Source organism: Balaenoptera physalus (assembly GCF_965194825.1).
Source record: "Balaenoptera physalus genome assembly, chromosome: 16".
In the NCBI taxonomy this organism is placed as follows: domain Eukaryota; kingdom Metazoa; phylum Chordata; class Mammalia; order Artiodactyla; family Balaenopteridae; genus Balaenoptera; species Balaenoptera physalus.
The window spans coordinates 37,654,117-37,674,838 of NC_138898.1; the positions used below are offsets into that span (position 1 = coordinate 37,654,117).

Below are 20,722 nucleotides of genomic sequence, written 5' to 3' on the forward strand. Positions count from 1 at the left end.
AATACCCTGTTTTAAACTATTATTTATTCCAGGAACCTTTTATTTAAAAAATACAATAGATTGAGGCTTCCAAATCAGGTACTTTGGAAATACCTGCTTTTAGATTATTGTCATCTGTCACTCCTTTTATTTCATTAGGGTAACCATTGACTCATAATTGCTTATATAATTATAGATTATAATTATATATATATATATATATATATACACACACACACACACACACACACACACACACACACACACACACACAGAGAAAGAGATTTGGTATTCCTTTTAGAATATTCTCATTTCCCCAAAGAACTCACTGAACAAATACATGTTTCTGAGGACAGAGTTCACACTCTGCCTTTTCTCTGTGACTCTAGATGCTTGGTATCAGTTCACAGCCGTGGACTGGGTGCCTGGAATGCCACGATCATGGGTGACATTTAAAAGACACAGTTACTATGTGTAATTTTGTTTCTGTCAATAGGACTAAGACTGACCACCACCTTGTGCTTGAGCTCAAACCTCAAACAAGCAAACAAAACCCTCCCCTTTTTAAAGACAATGAGCACAAATACCCAAAGAAAAAATGCGTTAAGAATGTAAATAGGAAATTTGCGGAAAAGAAAAAGTGGAACAACCCTGACATATATAAAACAAGGCTCAACCAGGCAGGTGAATCAGGGATGCCAATTAAGACCAATCCAAGGTCCCACAATGCATACATCATATTTGCAAAAATTTTCTGAAAGGCTGATAATAGCAAGTTGTTTTTGAAAATGTAGGAAAATACAAGCTCTCCTACACTGCAAAAAGGAACACAGAGTGTCCTTACCGCTTTGGTGAGCAAGCAGCTGCCTGTAGTACTGCTGAAGATGCATGGATCCTAAGAATACATCATGGTAATCACCCTAGAGAAACTTCTGGATGTGACTTGAGGCAACAAGAAATAGGTTTGTGCAAATAAACATTTTTGAAGGAAAAAAAACACATATGTCCATCAACAGAAGAATGAATTAGTTATACATTCTTATAGTGGAATAATTTAGTAGTTAAAATTAATGACCTAGATCTACATGAGAAGCAAGGACACATTTTAAAGACCTAATGTTGATTGCAAATAGCCATTGGCCAAAGGATGCATACAATATGATATGATTTATGTAATACTTTAAATAAACATATAGGAGTCCATACCAGGGACTGGCAAACTTTTTTCTGTAAAGGGCCAGCTAGTAAATACTTTGCCCCTTGGGAGTCTCTGTTGCAACTACTCTACTGGGCCACTATAGCATGAAAGCAGCCATAGACAATACATAAATGAACGAGCATGGCTGTGCTCCAGTAAACCTTTATTTAGAAAAACAGGTGGCAGGCTGGATTTTGCCGTCAGGGGTTTGTTGAACCCTGATAAAGACCACTGTCCTCAGAATCCATATGAAAATAGATAAGGTATTGATATCTGCTTTTCAAAATAGAACTTGCTCCTGGGAAAGTGAGAAGAATGGAATCAGGGAGAAACACAACATAGAATGAGTCTGCACTGCAGTGTCTTAAAAGTATATAATTTTTAAAAAGCACCGAAGCAAATATCACAAATTGGTAACATTTGTTAAATTTGGATATGTGTTAGTTACACTGTTCTCTGCATTTTCAGGTGTAACAGAGATACGTAATGCTAGAAAAAAGGAAAGATTAAAAACTACATTAAAATACTAAACATAGCATGCATCAGAACAATGGGAAACAGAAATATCTTCAAGAATGATATTTCTTCCAGAAGATTCTGTCTTAGTCTATATACCCCTTGCGTTCATAAGTTGAGCCAAAAAGTTAAGAGGTGCGAATTGCCGATAGGAGAAATTTCTCTCTGTTCTCAGAATTATGAATGGTTGTTGAATAGCTTCATGACTAGTATTTGGATCTAGGGCAACTAGATCTACAAGTTATTGAATCTCTCTCTTCACATTAGTTCAGTCACGTTCAGGTTGAATCTGTGACTTCCTCTATCAAAGTTCTAAGACTTTAGAGCTGCATTTTGTGACGGACCTCACCCCTCTCTCCATCTTATCATTTTTCCTCTACCATCATCATCGTAGCATAGTGGTAAGGTGTATACTTTATGAACTTCACACTTTGTTTCATCACTGTAACATAATGGTAAGGTGTTCAGACTCCAGAGGCAAACTTCCTGAGTTCAAACCTCGGGTGTGCCTCTAACCAGCTGTGGGACCTTATGCTAGTCATTGCATGCCTCTGCGCCTCAGTTCTCTCATTTGTCAAAATGGGGTGGTAATAACAGAGTACATCTCATAGGGTTGTTGTGAGTATTAAAAAGTTAATTACTTACAAAATGCTTAGAACAGTGCGTAGCCCATAGTAAGTGCTAAGTCAGTGTTTTAAACACAGCATAGTTAAGTGGATTTATTTATCTTTTTTATCTTTTTGAACTGTATGTAGCAGACATCTTAAAATGTTCTAGGACAAAATGACAGAAAGCACAGTATCTAAGAGTACAGGTTTTGGAGTCCAAGAAACCAGTGATCTAACCCCAAACTGTGATCTTATTAACTCTGAGGATATAAATAAATTTTATAAGTGCTTTGAAACTTTGAATCCTCATCTGTAAAATGAGGCTAATAACAGTACCTGCCTCCTAGAGAATTACTGTAAGAATTAATTAAGTTGTTGGATGCAAAGAATTTAGCTCAGTACCTAGTAAAAACTCAAACAATACCTATGAGAGTAACTGAAAATTGTAAAATAATTGTTAGTAGTATTAAGCAAACACATAAATCCTGTGGCAAGAATGACAGAACTTAAATAACTTTAGAAATAAAAGTACATTAACTTTGTGACATGTTAGGAAAACTTAATGGTGTCAAGATTGGGATCTCAGTAATGACGCCGGGGTGAGGGAATTGCAGAAATCATCTTGCAGATGGAAGATATGAACACGTGCATTTAAACTCCAGAAGAAATCCCACAGATGTTGATCTTTAGATCCATTTTCTCTAGTTCAGGTCTCTGTAATCCCCATCACAAGAAGAGATCGATCCTAAGGCAGAAAATGTCACTTAAGAAGCTTCAGGGTTTAAATAGCAGGGGCTGAACCAAGCTTAGTAGCAATCATCAGAACTTTGCCTCTGAAAGTAGAAAAACAAATCCTCCAGATTAAATAAGAAGCTGTCCTTCCAATGCCATACTAACTAGGGCCCAGCACTGGATTTATGAGAGCACTGCCAGGTTGGGAGCCGTCTACCCTGCAGCAAAGCATATGTCATAATCTCATGATGAGCGGAGGCTGAGGATGCTTTAAGGTGCCCTGGCCACATCTCGTAGCCATGTTGTTCTTAATACAGCTGTAAGGACTTTTTGGTTATTCTAAAACAAACGACCAAAATATTTATTTATTTGCTTGGGAAGCAAGTAGACAAAGATTAGAGTAATGCTTAAAGTTCTTCCCCTGGCCCAGCAGTACACTTAAACATGCATAAAATATATAAAGGTTTCTTGGAAAAAATGCAGATTTTGAGTCAGAGATCTGGTGTGGAGCTTAAAGTCCTACATTTCTATCAAGCTTTCCGTCAGTGCTGTAAGTCCTCTTGCTACTCATAGCATCATCTGACATAGCCCTCACTTGGGATACAGATTCTCTGCCACCCCCTCCCCAGCATCTGCATCAGCATCTGCATTTTAACAAGACCTCCAGTGATTTGTATGCACATGAAAGTTTGAGAAGCCCTTCTCTAGAATGTATGTGAACCAATTTCTCCAACACTTTGGTTGCACATCCCCTGTTTACACAATGTAGCTACTTCTGGTCCCCAAAAGTCCTGAAATTTGTTATCCTTCTGACTCTAATAGTGCTCTTCCCATATCCCCTCCAATTCATTCATCATTTTCCTATACAACACCTCGGTGGGGATGGGCTTTCACTTCAACAGCCAGCACCCATGTCTCTTTGTTGTCTGCACCCTCTGGATGCTGGAACCCCCTTTGCCTACTATCAAGGAAAGCAGGAAGTACCTGGGGATTTCCATCCCCTCCAGCAAGCCCTGACCCAAGACTAACAGACACAGGGATCACCATACTCCAGCTCCTTTTCTGCTCATCAGAAAACTCAGGTTTCAGGAGTGGTCTACACAGGGAAAGATTAAGCCAAAATTACCATCTGTGGAGTTTGTTTGGTATCTCAACTTTCTGCCTTCTTTGCTTCCCAGTCCTGCTCACTCCCTTATAATATTGCCAGGGAGCACTTTGTAATAAACCCATTTCTCATAAATCCTTGTCTCAGGGTCTGCTTCTGGGGAACTCAAAGTAAGACACATGCTGTTTTAGCTCAGTGTAATATAGACTGAGACCAGTACCCCACCAAGGATTGAGTTATTTCTCAAGTTGCTTTGGTTACTGCTTTAGACCCTGAATTTTGATTTAGCCTGGGTCAGATTTTCTCAAAAGGCTGCAGGAAGTCCATGGATTCTAGGAATTCCACACTTGGAAATGTAGATGCTCACATTCTGAGAATGTGGTAAAATAAATTGTGCCTTACTTTCTGAAACAGCTGTGGCTGTGCAGTGAAGGTGGTGATGATGCAGTCCTTCAGCTGGCTTTATAAAGGACCCATAGAAAGAACAAGGGATCTAGAAGACCTGCACTGACCAATGCTGCAGCCACAGCTCCCAGCTATGTGTGGCTGTTGAGCACTTAAAAGGCTGCCAGTGCAAATTAAGACGGGCTGTCAGTGCAAAACGCACACCTCATTTCAAAGACTAAGCACATAAAAAGAATTATACAATAGCTCAATAATTTTTATGTTGATTACATGACTAATAATATTACAATGTTGAAATACTGGATTAAATAAAATATATTATTAAATTTGTTTCACCTGTTTATTTCTACTTTTTTTTAAAGTGGCTACTGGAAATTTAAAATTATATGTGTAGTTCACATTATATTTCTGCTGGACTAGATGTAATAGAGGTCTTATCTTTCAACCTAAAAGGTCAGACCCAATTAAATCTCCCCAGCTCTTCATAATACCTTCTCTGTACCTATTTCTGTTGTGGAATTGGGCCCCAGGAAACATACAAAGTGGTACATTGCCCCCAATTATAAATACTTTTACCAAAGCATAAGGTTGCCATGGAGCTGGAAAAGTCTAAAGTTCGACCTCTAGCCTGGAAAATATTATACCAGAAACATATTTTGAAAATCAGTGCCAGGAGTTATTACTCTTAGTTTAAAATAACCTAATTTGAGGACATTTTATTTTAAATCTGTTATAAAGTTATTCCAAAGCTTTTCTGTGTGTCCATCAAGTTTGTTTCACTGACAGCTCTTCTGTGCTGTCTTCCCCAAGCCCTCCACCAACAGTCCATAGCATCCAAAGCCTCACTACGTCTCACCTGGACTGTGACAGCTTCCTAATTGAGTTCCCCCGTCTGGCTTCTCAGCCTCAAATCCACCCTGCATTTGGCTGCCAGATAACCTCCTTAACCTACCATCTAGCCTTGGCTCTCCTTACCTTCACCCTAAAAGAAAGGCCTTCAGTGATATTATATTTTTTTGCTAAATTCTCTCCAGAAGACTGAACAGACATTAAATGCTCTGCATACTCTCACCCCAGCTCTACTTTTTTTTGTTGCAACTTCCCCTCTTTCTTCCAATTCCTTTTAGGCTACTCCCCATTCCCACTAAGTCCTGCCACTAAGTCCTGCCGCTAAAACATACCCCACAGAATAATGTAAATCTTCTTATAGCACATAGAGTGTTGTCATCTGGGATTTTTCTCTAAAGAAGTCCAAGTATTTCAGGTGATAATGTAAGCTGCTTGATCACACTTATTTGTGCAAAATTGATTTGCATTTAATGTGAATGTTTTCCTGCTTAATTTTATATAACCTCAGAATTTAAAAAACTTCAAGGGAAATTAAAGGTCTTTAATTTGTGTGAGTTTTTACTGTGCTGATTTTTAAAATAAACTCAATATTTTAAGGTAAAACAAACACCTAAACAAACAAAAAACACTGCTTAGAGTGCCCTCTTCCCTCTCCCATCACTCTCTACCCCAAGTTCTACCTCAAATGTTACAGTATTACATGACGGCATATTATCAGGGCCTTAAATCAGGAGGCAAAACACAAAAGACCAACAAAGCTATAGTAGAAATAACAAACTTAGGTGGAAAAGCTGTTGAACTAAAAAAACATGATTTCATTGAGGAGGGAGCCAAGTCAACTACAACATCAGATGATTACATTACTTAGCTCTTATGTCATCTTCTCTTATTTTTTTTCAGCCCGGAATGTTAATTGTGTGTTCAAAATCATCACCCACAATGGAACTTCAACTGTTTTTTGTAGATTTGTTCTTTCCCATTTTCTTGAAGCCAAGAGAGATCAGTGGTGAATGGTGTGAGGTAGGGATTGAGATTAGGTCAGCAGTAAGGAATGGACTCAGCTCTGGGGTGGGGGGCAGGGGAGAGACAGTACTGGATATTGTATGACATTGTGACTGCAACTAGTTTAGAGAATTTCTAGAACTGTAATTAACATTTAAAGAGTTCCTGGTATAGCTGCTTTGACTTGAGTAGTAAAATAGGAAGATCTTATTTGCAGGTGTGTTGAAAAGATAATTGACTATATTTTAAACTCTATCTGTTTATAATGCAAGGAAAGGAATAAAATATACTTGATTATTAAAGGCAACATACCAGGTCTCTATCTGTAGGGATTTTAAAAAGCAGATAAAATTTTGTTTATGGGTAAAGAATATTTCCTTAGGAAAGGAGTAATCGCTCAGGGATTTGAGTTTAATTATGTTATTTTTACAGGATAAAAACGGGGGGGAAAAAAAAAACCCTTAGGCATACAAATTGAACTAATTTGTCTTCCTAGTAACCTAGCTAAAAACATGCGTCTAATGACTGTACAGTAGTTAAGCTAATGCAAGTGTGATTTACATTTTTCAGGAATGGACAAATGAAGTTTTCAGTCTGGCAACAAACCTGCTGGCCCAAAACATGTCCAGGGATGCATTTCTGCAAAAAGCGTAAGTAGCTCTAATTTTATTGCTAAGGGTGCTGCTTCATCTGAGTCAGTTTCCTTTCTCCTTTGTGAGTCTTTTGTTTATGCTGCACTGGCTTCTCACATTGATAAACATAAATTTCCCTCTGGGACTTGTTAGAGAACTGATACGTCCACCGTTTCAAACTGGAAGACTTCCAAGAAAGATCGTTCTTTCCTCTGAGCCACACATCCGGGTTACGCTGAGCTCGCCTGAATGTCAATGCCTTTGACACACAGTAAGCAGATACTTCTAAATCCTGGCAGCTGTGCTCAGAACCAAAAATTTTTCATCTCAGGGAGTCTTCAGCCCTACATCTGTCTGTGTTGTATCAATTATTAATCTGAGGAAGATAATGAACAACATATGGGACTCAATTCTCTAGAGTCTAAGATCTCTGATAGGTGCTACTTAAATCAATAGGCTGATGTCCTGATTCCTGTCCTTATAGACAATCACAGCAACTGTTAGTAAGAAAAGAGAAAGAGGATGTAGAGGAAAGAGCAGAATGAAAAGGAAAAGGAAAGAAAGCAAATCAGGATTACCCAGTCGCTCTCAAATTACAGTCTTTCTGAAATTTATTTGACCAAGGAAAATAATGATTTTTGCCAGATGAGCAGCTAGGAAAGCTGGTTGTGTTCTGTTTGGAAACAGTGGGTATCCAGGATTTTGGGAAGCCTTGAAATGAAAACCACAAGCGGAAACATTACTAGGTGGCCCTCTATTTTATTTAATAACTTTCTTCTCTCTTCTTCTGTAAGACATACCCATCATTCCAGACCAAAGACTCCAGACCACATTTCTTTCATACTCTTCTATGAAATCCTTTTACTGTTAGTCAGTACTCACAGGTCTTCACTTAAATGCTCTTTCATGTCATCATCTCATCTCCTTACTTTGTCACCTTCAAGACCCTTCCTATGTGCCTCCCCCTTCCCCTCTTCCTTTATTCCTCATTTTTAAAAATTGTCTTTGATCTTACCATTCTTCATCTAACAGACATTTCTGGAACATCTGTTGTGCCACACAATGTTGGTGGAAGGTGACACAGAGATAGATAAGATGTTTTATCTTAACATAGCATGTTATAGCTCGTAAAACATCTAGTTGGCTAATAATATCTACTGCAAATGTCCACTTGCATGAAACATAGCATGTTATAGCTCGTAAAACATCTAGTTGGCTAATAATATCTACTGCAAATGTCCATTTCAAATAGGCATCTCCCTATGAATAGCTGCTATGGACATTCTAGAACATGCCTTTTGGTGAACACACTGTAAGCATTTCTGTTGCATCTACACCTAGGTATGGGATTGTTGTGTCATAACACGAGCGGCTGATGGTCCTAGTTTACACACCCATCAGCAGAGTTTGTAAGCTCTCCTGCCCCTTCTCTCTATCCACATGTTCAGAAGCAGTGGAAGAGAAAAATGCAGTTGTATATTCACACAATAGAATACCATACAGCAACGAGAGTGAAAGATCTACAGTGAAAAGCAAAAATATGGATGGATCTCAAAAACATAATACTGAGTGAAAGAAGCCAGACACAAAAGAATGTGATTCCATTATGTAAAGTGCAAAAATAATCTGAGTTGTTTAAAGTCAGGATAATGGTTCCCACTTTGGGGATAGACTCTGGAAGGGGGCATGACAGGGGCTTCTGGGATGCTACTAAGGTGATAATATTCTTTTTCTTGACCTGGGTGCTGATTGCAGAAACTTGGACGATTGGTGAAAATTCAGCAAACTGTACATATGCAGGAGCCCTTTTCTATGCATTTTATTCTTCAATAAAAAGCTTTTAAAAAAACTAAACACTTGTTTTCTGCTTCTCCAACAGCTATACTAAACTTAAGCTGCAAGTCACTCCAGAAGGACGCATTCCTCTCAAAAAGTAAGCTTCATGAGCATTTCCCATTATTCTTTTTTTTTTTTTTTCCTCAAAGATGTGATTCCGTGCCATGGCTCTGTTTTGGTCCAAGTAGGAGCATGAAAATGTGTGGTAACCCTGTTCTCCCACACACTCCATATGCACATCAGTGCAGCTGGTTTTCTCATAGAGATTTCCTGGGCCTCCCCCCTTCCTGTGGCATCATTCTCAAGAAACACCAAAGCAGAAAGGGGGTGGAGGGGATGGGGGACCCTTGCTGTTAAACCCAGAAGACCATCTGAGACTCAGATCTATTCTAGGAATGGAAATTGGGCAACCACAATGCCTCTTTCTTCCAAGATGACACTAGCCTTGAAGCAGGTGTTGCAAACTCAAATGTCAACAGAAGCCAGGCAGGGAACATGCATGATGAAGCAGGCCAGGAACAGGAAGGAAAACTGAAGAGTGAAACCCTGTCTCAAGGAGACAAGGACAACTCAACTCCACCATATTCCCTGTGGGACTGGTGGGCTCTGGACGCTAGATTTTCTAATGTTTCAATAGAACCCATAAATCCAAATTGTTATATTAAATTGTTCAGTACTTAAGTTATATTTTTTAAAACCAAATTACTGGCCAACAGAAGCACATCTCTAGACCATGTTCAGTCAAAAGCCTTTAACCTTTGACTTACTAGCTACCAGTGGGCTTCTGCTCATAAAAATGTTACATTATTAATAATAATTAACACTATTAATTAATTGTTTATTATTAATAATATTAGCAACGTACACCTTTAGAGCAGTGAGTAGCAGCAAGGAGACAGAGTTGTCAAGGATGTTGATTTTAGTGCTTAATACAATACCAGAGGCTATTTAGTGCAATGTTTTTTAACTGGGTCATCGCCATTGTCTCAAAATATCGATTTTATTTAAGGCACTTTAATTTTAAAAAGCACACACATAGATCTTCCAGAACACATATGCTGATGCTAGAACAATAAGTATCTTTTAATTCTCTAAAGATAAATTATAAGGAGGTTTGACTGAATGGAATGTTTCAGCTGGCGTCATCTACAAGTGTGATCCAAATGCCTTTTAAGCATCTCTCACGTGGTGTGCTTTCACTTCACAGCATATACCGCTTGTTCTCAGCAGACCGGAAGCGAGTTGAAACTGCTTTAGAGGCTTGTAGTCTTCCATCTTCACGGGTGAGCATGTTGCCTTCCTAAAACTAGCACTGCTAAATAGCCCTGAATAATCATACTAAAATGTATCTTGCTCCAATATTATCCGAACATTTTTAAAACTAAGAAGTCCATAGGACTTATTTGTTAATATGTACAATACACGGGGTCACTGTATTAGTTTCTTTCACTCCCATAACTCCAACATTTTCAATTAGAAAGACCCTTTGCAAATTGAAAAAAAAAAAAAAATAACCAATTAATACAAAAAAAGTACTGGTCAAAATATATTAACGTTACTAAGAATTTAAGCTTCTTAGTAATTATAAATCCTTTCTTGATGTCCCTTGAGATACGAGCTAATGATTATAGATTATGATTAGGAGTATTTTAAAATATTAATTTCATCTTATCCCCCTTTTTAAATGTCTAGGTCTAATATTTATAAGTTAATAAGCAATTAGAATGGTAGTACATTTTATAAATAAATATATTTATGTACATTGCAGGGTGGTTCTCAAAAGGCTTTTGCAAGAGGAGTACAGGATCAAAACAGTTTGAAAATTGACTACTTTGCTCCTATGGTAGTCAAGTAGATGAGAGGATAAGCTTGTAAGATGCTTTTTTTTTTTTTTTCTCCCAATACATTCGAGGCACTTAATATACATTGACAACTTAAAGTAATTTGCCTTCATTTCAATGCATTTCTACATACCTGGCTCTAATTACCATTGTTTCTGGGATAGCTGGGTCTGTTTCATAAAACCTTTTTCTTGTGCTATATGCAGAACACTCCTTTCTATTATGAATTATTTTTATCCCAGTATCTAAGCAACAAGTAAGCAAGAATAACAATTATACCCAAAGAAGAACCTTTGAGTCTCTTGAAACATGCTGGCAACGTTGAAGTTGCACTGAATGAAGTTGAGAAGCCATTCTTAAATGTATGGTTAAGTTATGAAAAGTATTGAGAGCTGTTGCATCAGTTACATCAGCCAATTCTTGTGAATATTTTTCAGAAAAGTGAAGTTTATTAACGACTTTTGTCGGTAACAGAAAAGAAAAAAAAAAGTCACTCTCTGCTATCAGTTTCTTGCTATCTGTGGAAAAAGCTGCTGATGTTGCAAACACTGGGCACAGCTGTGGAAAGGCCCCCAAACATTTAACCTTCACTTTAATAAAGCAAAAGAAAATGATCAAACTTGTTTATTATTGCTCTTTCGTTTGATGCTTTAGAGCAGGAAAGATATAACTGTTAAGGGCTTGTCCTTGACTTAACAAATATTTTTTTTTATTTGACCTATTTTTTTTCTTTTTTTAATTGAAATACAGTTGATTCACAATGTCTTAATTTCTGTTGTATAGCAAAGTGGTTCAGTTATATATATATGTATATATATGTGTATATATATACACTCTTTTTCATATTTTTTTCCATTATGGTTTATCACAGGATATTGAATATAGTTCCCTGTACTATACAGTAGGACCTTGTTGCTTATTTATCCTATATATAATATTGTAGTTTGCATCTGCTAATTCCAAACTCCCAGTCCATCCCTCCCCCACCACCTTTCCCCTTTGGTAACCATAAGTTTGTTTTCTGTGTCTCTGAGTCTGTTTCTGTTTCATAAGTTCATTTGTGTCATATTTTAGATTCCACATATAAGTGATATCATATGGTACTTGTTTTTCTATTTCTGACTTACTTCACTTAGTATGATAATCTTAAGTCCATCCATGTTGCTGCAAATGGCATTGTTTTGTTCTTTTTTATGGCTGAGTAGTATTCCATTATGTATATATGTACCACATCTTCTTTATCCATTCAGACTCAACAGATATCTCTTGAGCTCTTACTATGTGCCCTCCATCACTGAGAATATGGTAGTGAGCAAAATGAAGTCCCAGTCCCAGGATTCAAGGACCATATAATCTCTGGAGGCGCTAGTCAAACACTTTGACTGACATGTGTAAATTGGGGGGGAATGCCATGAACAAAAGGAATGGAGCACTGCCACTGAAAATAAGGGAAGTTCATTCCAGAAAAAGAAAACAATATGTGCAAAACCCTGAGGCTGGAAAAAATTTACTGGTTTGAGTAACTGAAAAAAGACCACGGCATTTAAGCATGAAAAGAAAGTGAGACACGAATTTAGAAAGACATGCAAAGAATTTTTTTCCTCTGCAGTTGCTCCTGAATTGACCTTTACTGGATAACATCTTGTGAAAAATAAAAAAGATCAAAAATGTTAACTTATTACTATAAAACTAGCTAAGGGAAAGAAGGAATAAAAAAATGAAGCTGAATAGAAAATCAAATCCATCAATCAATTCTCTGTAAATTGCAATTTTCTAAACAATTGGAATCTGACAATTCAGTCGATAAATACAAATTGAGTTTTTACAATCCACTATGTCTATTATAGGTTCACACTTTGAAACCAATGTCAACTGGAGACATTTTTAAAGGAAAATGAGATTCAAATAACAGGAGTTATGTTTAAATTGAAAAAAAAATAATTATCTTTAGTAAATTAAATGTTATGACAATTTTTTTGAAAACAAATTGGAGATTTTTTAAAAACTATAATCAACCTCCATCATAAAGTTTTGAAAGCTCATTATTCACAGTAAAGTATACTTTAGTTGGAGGACTCGTAGAATTACAATGCTGTAAAAAGATCTAAAAACCAAAGTCAGTTTCAGAGCTAGGAAATAAATGTTTCATTGAACTGACTATATTTTAAATCCTTGTTGTAATTTCATATCTACAGAACAGTGGCCCTAGAAAATATCCACTAATTAGCAAAGATATACTGACAAGAGGTGTTTTAAACACTCCACAGAAGAAAACGTTACGTAAATGGTAGACAGTAGTACATATCTGGGAGCCTTATATAGCCAGTGGTTGTTCAAACTAGATTTAATTGTGTTCTGTAAATAGATACATTACCAGAAATACTGTGGATATCCTGTTGAGATTTTTTAAACATTATCTTTGTGCACATTGTTAGGGATAATTAATGCACTTGAACTTGTATCCTGACCAACATGATCCATTGAAATAACACATTCCTTAAAGGGTACTCCTTTAGAGATTTCAAATGCTTGCTAAAGTTACCTTAATTGTTAAAAAGTAGTACTATATCTAAAAAGAGAGACAAAGCAATTACTGTCTTCTTTAATAATCCAAACGTATTTTCCAGTGAGAGCTTTGAAGACTTTTCCACATTCAGAAAACTACTACTTTACTCACAAACTTTCTGAGAACAGAAAATAGTGTGTATGCACCAAATTCCCTTTGATTTAAGGCTTTATTAACTTGAAAAAAAAGCTCACTGACATTTGGAATCATATTATAGTCTTGGCATAGAACTGACCTTTTAATGAAGAAGATAAGAATAAATCCATATTTTTTTTATAAAATAAAGTTTACTATAGTTATCAACATACATGTAATACCAAAGAAAACAGCGATTATTTTGGATTTAAATAATTCCATAAATTTTACTAAAGAATACTATGAACAAAATTTACAAAAGAACTTCTCCCAGGATAACTGTAATAGGTTGCTTTTCTCCTATGCCTTATACCCAGAATGTAAATCAGAAATATAGTTATTCATTCAGCTGTGATTCTTAAAATCACTAATATCACAATTCCATTTTAGAACCACATTATGTATTCAGTTCATTATCAGTAGTTTACTTGTAATTATTTCATGTACTCTCTGGCTGTCTCAACTTTTGATTTATAACTTTAGAAAAAAAATACTGAGAATAGGTTGAAATCCTGAATTTACCAGAAAATAATTCATTGATTTGTCAAGATAAAATCTGTATGTGGACTCCTTATTCATTAAAGTCCACTGAATTAAATTAATATGTTTTTGAATAATGTCTCTGAATGTTAAATACCTGCTTATTATAGAATTGTTTTTTAAATCTACAAATGTATAAAGAAGAAAATACAAACAGTATCCAAAAACTGATATGCAATTTAGTTTTCTGGATTACAGTGTGAGTTGAGGAATCAAGCGACCTTACTTCAAAACATAGCAACCGCCCCCCACCCCCCGTCAATTTGATGCCTTAGACAAGTTTTGTAACCTCCCATCTCTTCAGTGTATGTATCTGTAAAAGGGGTCCCTGACCATGCCAGCCTCATAGAGTTGACATGGGATTAACTGAAAACATTCAAATAAAGCTCATAGAACTATATACTTGACATACAGTAAGTGCTCAATAAATATCAATTCCTATTATCCTCTGAGTATTTTTTTATATGCACATATATGTGAGTTTTTTCTCTTTTTTTATTTTTAATTTGGCATGTGGATATGTCATAACTTGGTCTTTGGAATCTGGAAATGTAAATGCCACCAGTACTATCATCAAGTTTTTTGTTTAATCTTTTCTCTTTTGAGATTCTTTGTATACAAGCATGGTATTGAAGCAACTACATTTTTAAAGTATGGAAATTCTTTGTAGTTTCTGTAATAAATGGGCCTGATTCTGACTGTATTGGTCTCTTAATTCTCCCTCAAAAAGTTTTGATAACAATGGCAACAAATAATCACTGACAATCTGTTTTGTATTCTAGCCATGATGTGGTGAACCAAGTCCTGGACTAGGAGACCGAAGACCTAAGGTCTGGTCCCATACCCGGGTTCACCCAACAGACATTGATTAGGTGCATATTATATGCCAGACATCATTCTTGGGACACAAAGGAATTAAATAAGAGATAGTCACTTTGCTCAAAAACACAGTCTAGTAGATCATCAGAAATATAAAAAATAAAGGAAAAATCGTGTGATGGATGCTCTAAGGAAGGTATATAAAGGTGGATTTTGGACACAAAAAAAGAATGTGTCATCTCTACCTGGTTTGGTAAGGAAGGGTTCACAGAAGAGTATTTGAACTTTGGGTACAATCTTAAGAGTATTGGACTTTAAGTTTCCTCCTGCTTAAACAGGGCAATGAATCTATTCTATCCACTTCACCAAATCATGAGGTCCAGGAAAAGAAAATAGGTGAATGACCTTTGTGAATTTCAGCCTTATTTAAAATATTCAGAATTGGTAATTGCCTGTAGCTTTTCCCTAATTATCTCCCCCATACTCTTTCACTTGAGTTTTCAGTGGTGCTCATTTTAACTTATTTCTCCAAAATATATTTTCTCCCATTTTCACCCACTGACCCTAAAGGGTATCCTCATCAGTCAAGTTGGGCAAGACAAAAATGAAGCTGTATTGAAATGTTGTCCATTTTCTATGTGCTAACATCCAACTGGTAATATAATACTGTATTTATTCAGCTTATTTCATCAATGTGTCCTCTCTAATAGGAAGTTCTAATTCATAGCTGGTAAGTAAACATGGTTAGAGTTTTAGAAAAGCATATTGCTCTATGAAATTATGTTTATGGAATATTATGCAAATGGCTTTAGTTGAATCTGATGTTCTGTGGGAAGCATACTTGCTGTCAACTTCCACTTTTGTCATAAATTACACTCATTCATTTAGTAAATATTTATTGTGGACCTGCTATATGTTACAAATTTAGCAGTTAACAAGCAAGACACAAGTCCTAGCTTGTGTTGATCTGCAGGTTAGCAAGTAATACAGAGAACTGTACAGTTGGGAGCACAAAACAGTTAAATAAGTACTGAAATATGAGATAAGTGTGGTGTGATGGTAGCACAGAATGGAAGACAAAACCTGGTCTAAGAGGAAGAGATTTTAAGCTAAGACAAGAAGGGAGAAAAAAAAGAAGTCAGTAAGAAAAGGAAAACAATGATTGATATCCTTAGACAAAAATCTGTTTATTTGTATGCTGGGGGGAGGGGGAGGTAGAGTGAGCTCTAAATAGTAACTATACAGTAAGGAGACTGGGAGAACAAATTTGGGGTTCATCAAATCCAATAAAGTCTGATGTTTGAGTTGGCCAACAGAGCCACTGAGTATTTCCTTGAGATTTGTTTTTAAATCTCTCTTCCCTGTATCTCTCGGCCAAAGAGTAGGATAGAGAGGCTCATTTCTGGCTATTTTAAAAACTACTTAAAAGAGACATGGGTATCTAACTCCGAGAGAGGGTGGCACTAAAAAAAGTGTGCATTGTCCAGCCAAAAGGTTTTCTTTCATTTTGTATCAATAAATTAAACGGAATTTTGGAAACCTGTTTATAGGTTATACTTGTCCCCATCTTTTGAGTGACAAAACACCATGAAACAATTTATGGGAATTTCCCATTGTTCTAGAAATTGGCCACTTGTGCTCATGATTTCAAAGTTGGTGTCCAGGTAACTGAACTTAATCGTGTAATGCATCTTGCTATATATAAATGATACATGTGTTGTTTGGTTGTCTCAAAATGCTGTTTTGCAAAATGGATTTTTTTTTCTGCTTATAAATCGATTTAGTAAAGAAAATATTATTTTATTCATTCATTTCTCAAATATGAGACTCCTGCTGTTTGCCAAGTGGTGAGCTAAGTTTTCTTATCTGTTAGCAAGCAGTGTAGTCTCAGACCATAATTCAGACAATAATTTTTAGATATTTCTGTAAAGGTACATTTCCAAAAATAAGAATACGGTAAAAGGAAGGGTGTTTTCTTTGTTTTAAGGACTTGAAAATAAAAATAATCATATAAACACATACCTGAAAAAGGAAAAACGGCATGAAGAATGTTCTTCCTGTTAACAAAGGCTTGAATACATGCTTCCGGTTTCCATGGCAGCCCGACTAAACAGAAAAATAAGTCGTAGAAGTCACTTTTTATATCAGTGACTTGCTTTCCAAACAATAGGACCAAGAGGAATCAGTGAGAAATAATGACTGATGTCCTACTTATGAAAACTGTTTTGCAACTTACCAGATTACTTAAACCAGAAAGAACGTTGTTTGAAAAAAAGACACAAAATTGGGATTTTATCTTTTCATTTTGAAAATGTCTTTCTCCAGGTTCTTTACTTTAAAAAAAAAAATACATTCATTCAAAAGTCTGCTAAACAGCACATAGACAATGTGAATGTGCTTCATGCCACTGATTTGTACACTTAAAAATGGTGACATGCTATATTTATCTTCTGTATATTTTATCACAATTAAAAATGAGATTGAAGTCACCAAAAACAGCAACCTAAAAAAAAAAAAAATCTGCTGAACAGACCCTGTTTTCACTAGGTCTAACCTTATTTATTGAATGTACTTCAGAAATTGCCTTAACATCCCTTTAGAAGGAGAAAACTCTTAAGCTTAAAATATAATGAAAAAACAGAAAATAAGGCTTTTGATACCTCAAAGCCAGTGTCCAAGTGAACTCCACCACTGGCCTCATAGATGTTTTCTGAATGTTCACCCTGACCTCCTACTGATCTTATGGAAAAATCCCAAATGAACTTTTTGGCCAACCCAATAAAAGAAAGAAAAGAGGAAGGAAGGAGGGAGGCAGGGAAGAGAGAGAGAGAGAGACAAAACTGGGAGGATGAAAGATAACAAAGAAAAAGACCATTTACTGACCCTCTTGTTTTATTCCCCAGAATGATTCGATACCTCAAGAAGATTTCACTCCAGAAGTGTACAGAGTTTTCCTGAACAACCTTTGTCCTCGACCTGAAATTGATAACATCTTTTCCGAATTGTAAGGGAACACATTTTAACTCGTTTTGTTCTGCCTTGGCGATGGTACTCAGGGTGCTAGCTAGGGCAGGATTTTGAGCAGTAGAGGGAGATGACAGAACCTGTTTGTACACGATGAATAATAACAGTGATTCTGTGTAATTTGATGGAGACAATCATGCATTCCTACCCTTGAGGTTCAACCACTTTTTTTTTTATTAATTTATTTATTTGTTTTTATTTTTGCCTGCGTTGGGTCTTCGTTGCTGTGCGTGGGCTTTCTCTAGTTGCGGCGAGCAGTGGCTACTCTTCATTGAGGTGCGCGGGCTTCTCATTGTGGTGGCTTCTGTTGTTGCAGAGCACAGGCTCTAGGCGCGCGGGCTTCAGTAGCTGTGGCATGCAGGCTCAGTAGTTGTGGCTTGTGGGCTCTAGAGCGCAGGCTATTTGTAGCACACGGGCTTACTTGTTCCACGGCATGTGGGATCTTCCCGGGCATGTGGGATCGAACCCGTGTCCCCTGCATTGGCAGGCGGATTCTTAACCACTGTGCTACCAGGGAAGCCCTCAACCACCACTTTTAATGAGTGAAGTTGGCTATGATTTGTTGCAGGGTGTCTCTGTTTTAGAATCCTCAGGGGGCTCTGTGTGGTTTGAAGATTATGGCTAGAACAGAGAAGTATCTAGGCTTACTTTGTGGAGATAGACTGTTGTAGAAAGAATGCTGACCTGGGAACCCGTCATATTACCTCTTTGCATCACATTAATGAAATGAGAAGTTTGAATTACTAAGAACCTTCTCAGCTGAAAATTATTTGCTTTTATGTTAGAAATCATATAGGCATTACTTTTTAAAAAATGAATGAAAAAAAAAAGAAAAACAAATCAAAACACCAAGGCAAATATGGGGAAGTAGCAATTTATCGATACCTTTCTTGATACACTGAAATCTATGTGATGACAGATCAATCCAAAACTGACAGACTAAATAAAGATTTCTTCATATGAAAAACAAGCAAACAGTGCTGCTGAGAATATCAGATGTACTCACTTTGTCATGTTCATTGCCATCGACTATTGATTGAACATCTGCAATATCTGTACTATTGAACTTGTCTTTGGGTTGTCAACAGGATTGAAATGGGAAGTTTGAATCACACTATATTGCAGAGTTATAGACTCTTGCTGAAGCATAATTTTATTGAAAAGAAAAATGTGCCCAAACATATTGGGTATTTTTAGTAATGAGAAATAAATACATCTTTAGATGATTAAGCGGGATATGAGAATTTGATGACTAAACCAGAAGTTTAGCATCATAATCAAAAAACAACCCATAATCTGTGTTCCATTTAGAGTGGTGCATCTTCACACACAAGATACAGTATTTCCCTATTGTGGTTTTCTTATGCATTTGGTATAGTTCAGGGGCATTGGGATTTGGTGGCAGTGATTGCAAAAGTTTGTGATGGAACAACACAATGTTTTTAGGGCAAGATAGGAATTCCAGTATAGCATGCTTTTGCCAGGTATGGCAGGAGTTTGTTTCCACATAGCTAAATGCAAATATATGAATGAGACTTGGTGGAAAAATCTTCTAATTTCCTGGTTTTTAATTGTTTTTAGTGGTGCCAAAAGCAAACCATACCTTACAGTTGATCAGCTGATGGATTTTATCAACCTCAAGCAGCGAGATCCCAGGCTAAATGAAATTCTTTACCCACCTTTAAAGCAAGAGCAAGTCCAAGTGTTGATTGAGAAGTATGAACCCAACAACAGTCTTGCCAGAAAAGGTCAGTCCACTTTTTCCCACACCAGAGCAAAGCTCGAGTTCTAATTGTGAGTGGGCCACCCTTGGTAGTCATGGACATCAAGGATTATTCAGGAGGGTTTCCCACATTTATATGCCTGCTTTTCTTTCTGACTTAAATCACTGGTGGTTTAATCAGAAGATTTTTTTAGAGCTTGGTATGTGATGTTTTTGTTGTTGTTATGTATATATATATGTGTGTGTGTGTGTGTGTGTGCGTGTGTGTGTGTGTGTGTAACATTGTTTTTTAAATGTCTAATCGTTTGTTTTGTTTTAAATTTTCCCAGTGACTGAATGCATCTTATTTTCAGACAGGAAATTCATTATCTTAAAGGTTGCCCTTTTGGGTCTGTTTCTAGCTCTTTGACATGACCCATAGATTTTTATAAATCTCTAAAACTGAAGAGAATATTCAGTCCATTAGACCCTTATCTTATAGTAGTTTATAGTTTACACTACTGATGAATTTTTCCACTTGAAAAGATATTTTAAACTTTGGCCTTCTGTGTTAAAAAAAAAAATTAGTGTTTGTAGGAAAAAAAAACAAACTGGTATCAGAAAGACAGCACTAAGGTGCCTGAAAGTTATTGAGAAATTTATATTTTTGATTCTGGAGAAATGACTTGCCAAAATAAGATCATGAAAATTCAGTTGCCAGGAGTTTTCAACTATATGTGGCATCATGGTCTCTAAACTGGATCATCCTTTACCACTAAGACCAAGTGTCATCTGGATTGAAATACCTTCACTGAGAATATTAGTGTGTTATTACTGATGTTATTGTAAATTGACTAGTTATTCCATAGGGAGGAAAATAAAGTGCAATTAACCAATTATTAAGAAATAAATTGCATGTTAATATGCAAGTAATTTATAAGTAACAAATAACTCTGGCAAGCTTGTGGTCATTAATAAGATGGTTATCTTAAAACCATCCTCTAAATGAAAAATGAGAGTATTTATTAAATATCAAAGTAAAATCTTATCTCTAATTCTATCTTACATGTTATCAGTTGGGAATTTATAGATGAATTATTTTAGTTTTTAGTTTTATCATTTTACATATTTTAGTTTTAGTCTTAGTTTCTTCGTCAGGCACTCTGCCTTTGTTGTTGTCATCATTCTTACTGTTGCCGAGGTCAAAGGAAACAACTGACCCAACAGTACATG

General features: G+C 36.3%; 1 protein-coding gene across 7 annotated transcripts in view; it reads left to right on the plus strand.

Moving 5' to 3' along the window:
• PLCB1 (phospholipase C beta 1) overlaps nt 1-20,722 on the plus strand; it is a 681,757-nt gene that overhangs the window by 473,165 nt on the left and 187,870 nt on the right. For all 7 annotated transcript variants that reach the window (XM_082428205.1, XM_082428206.1, XM_082428207.1 and 4 more), the window contains 5 exons: nt 6,965-7,044; nt 8,906-8,959; nt 10,070-10,145; nt 17,667-17,767; nt 19,369-19,535. In XM_082428205.1, coding sequence (XP_082284331.1) covers nt 6,965-7,044; nt 8,906-8,959; nt 10,070-10,145; nt 17,667-17,767; nt 19,369-19,535 — 478 coding nt within the window. The remainder of the gene's footprint in view (nt 1-6,964; nt 7,045-8,905; nt 8,960-10,069; nt 10,146-17,666; nt 17,768-19,368; nt 19,536-20,722) is intronic.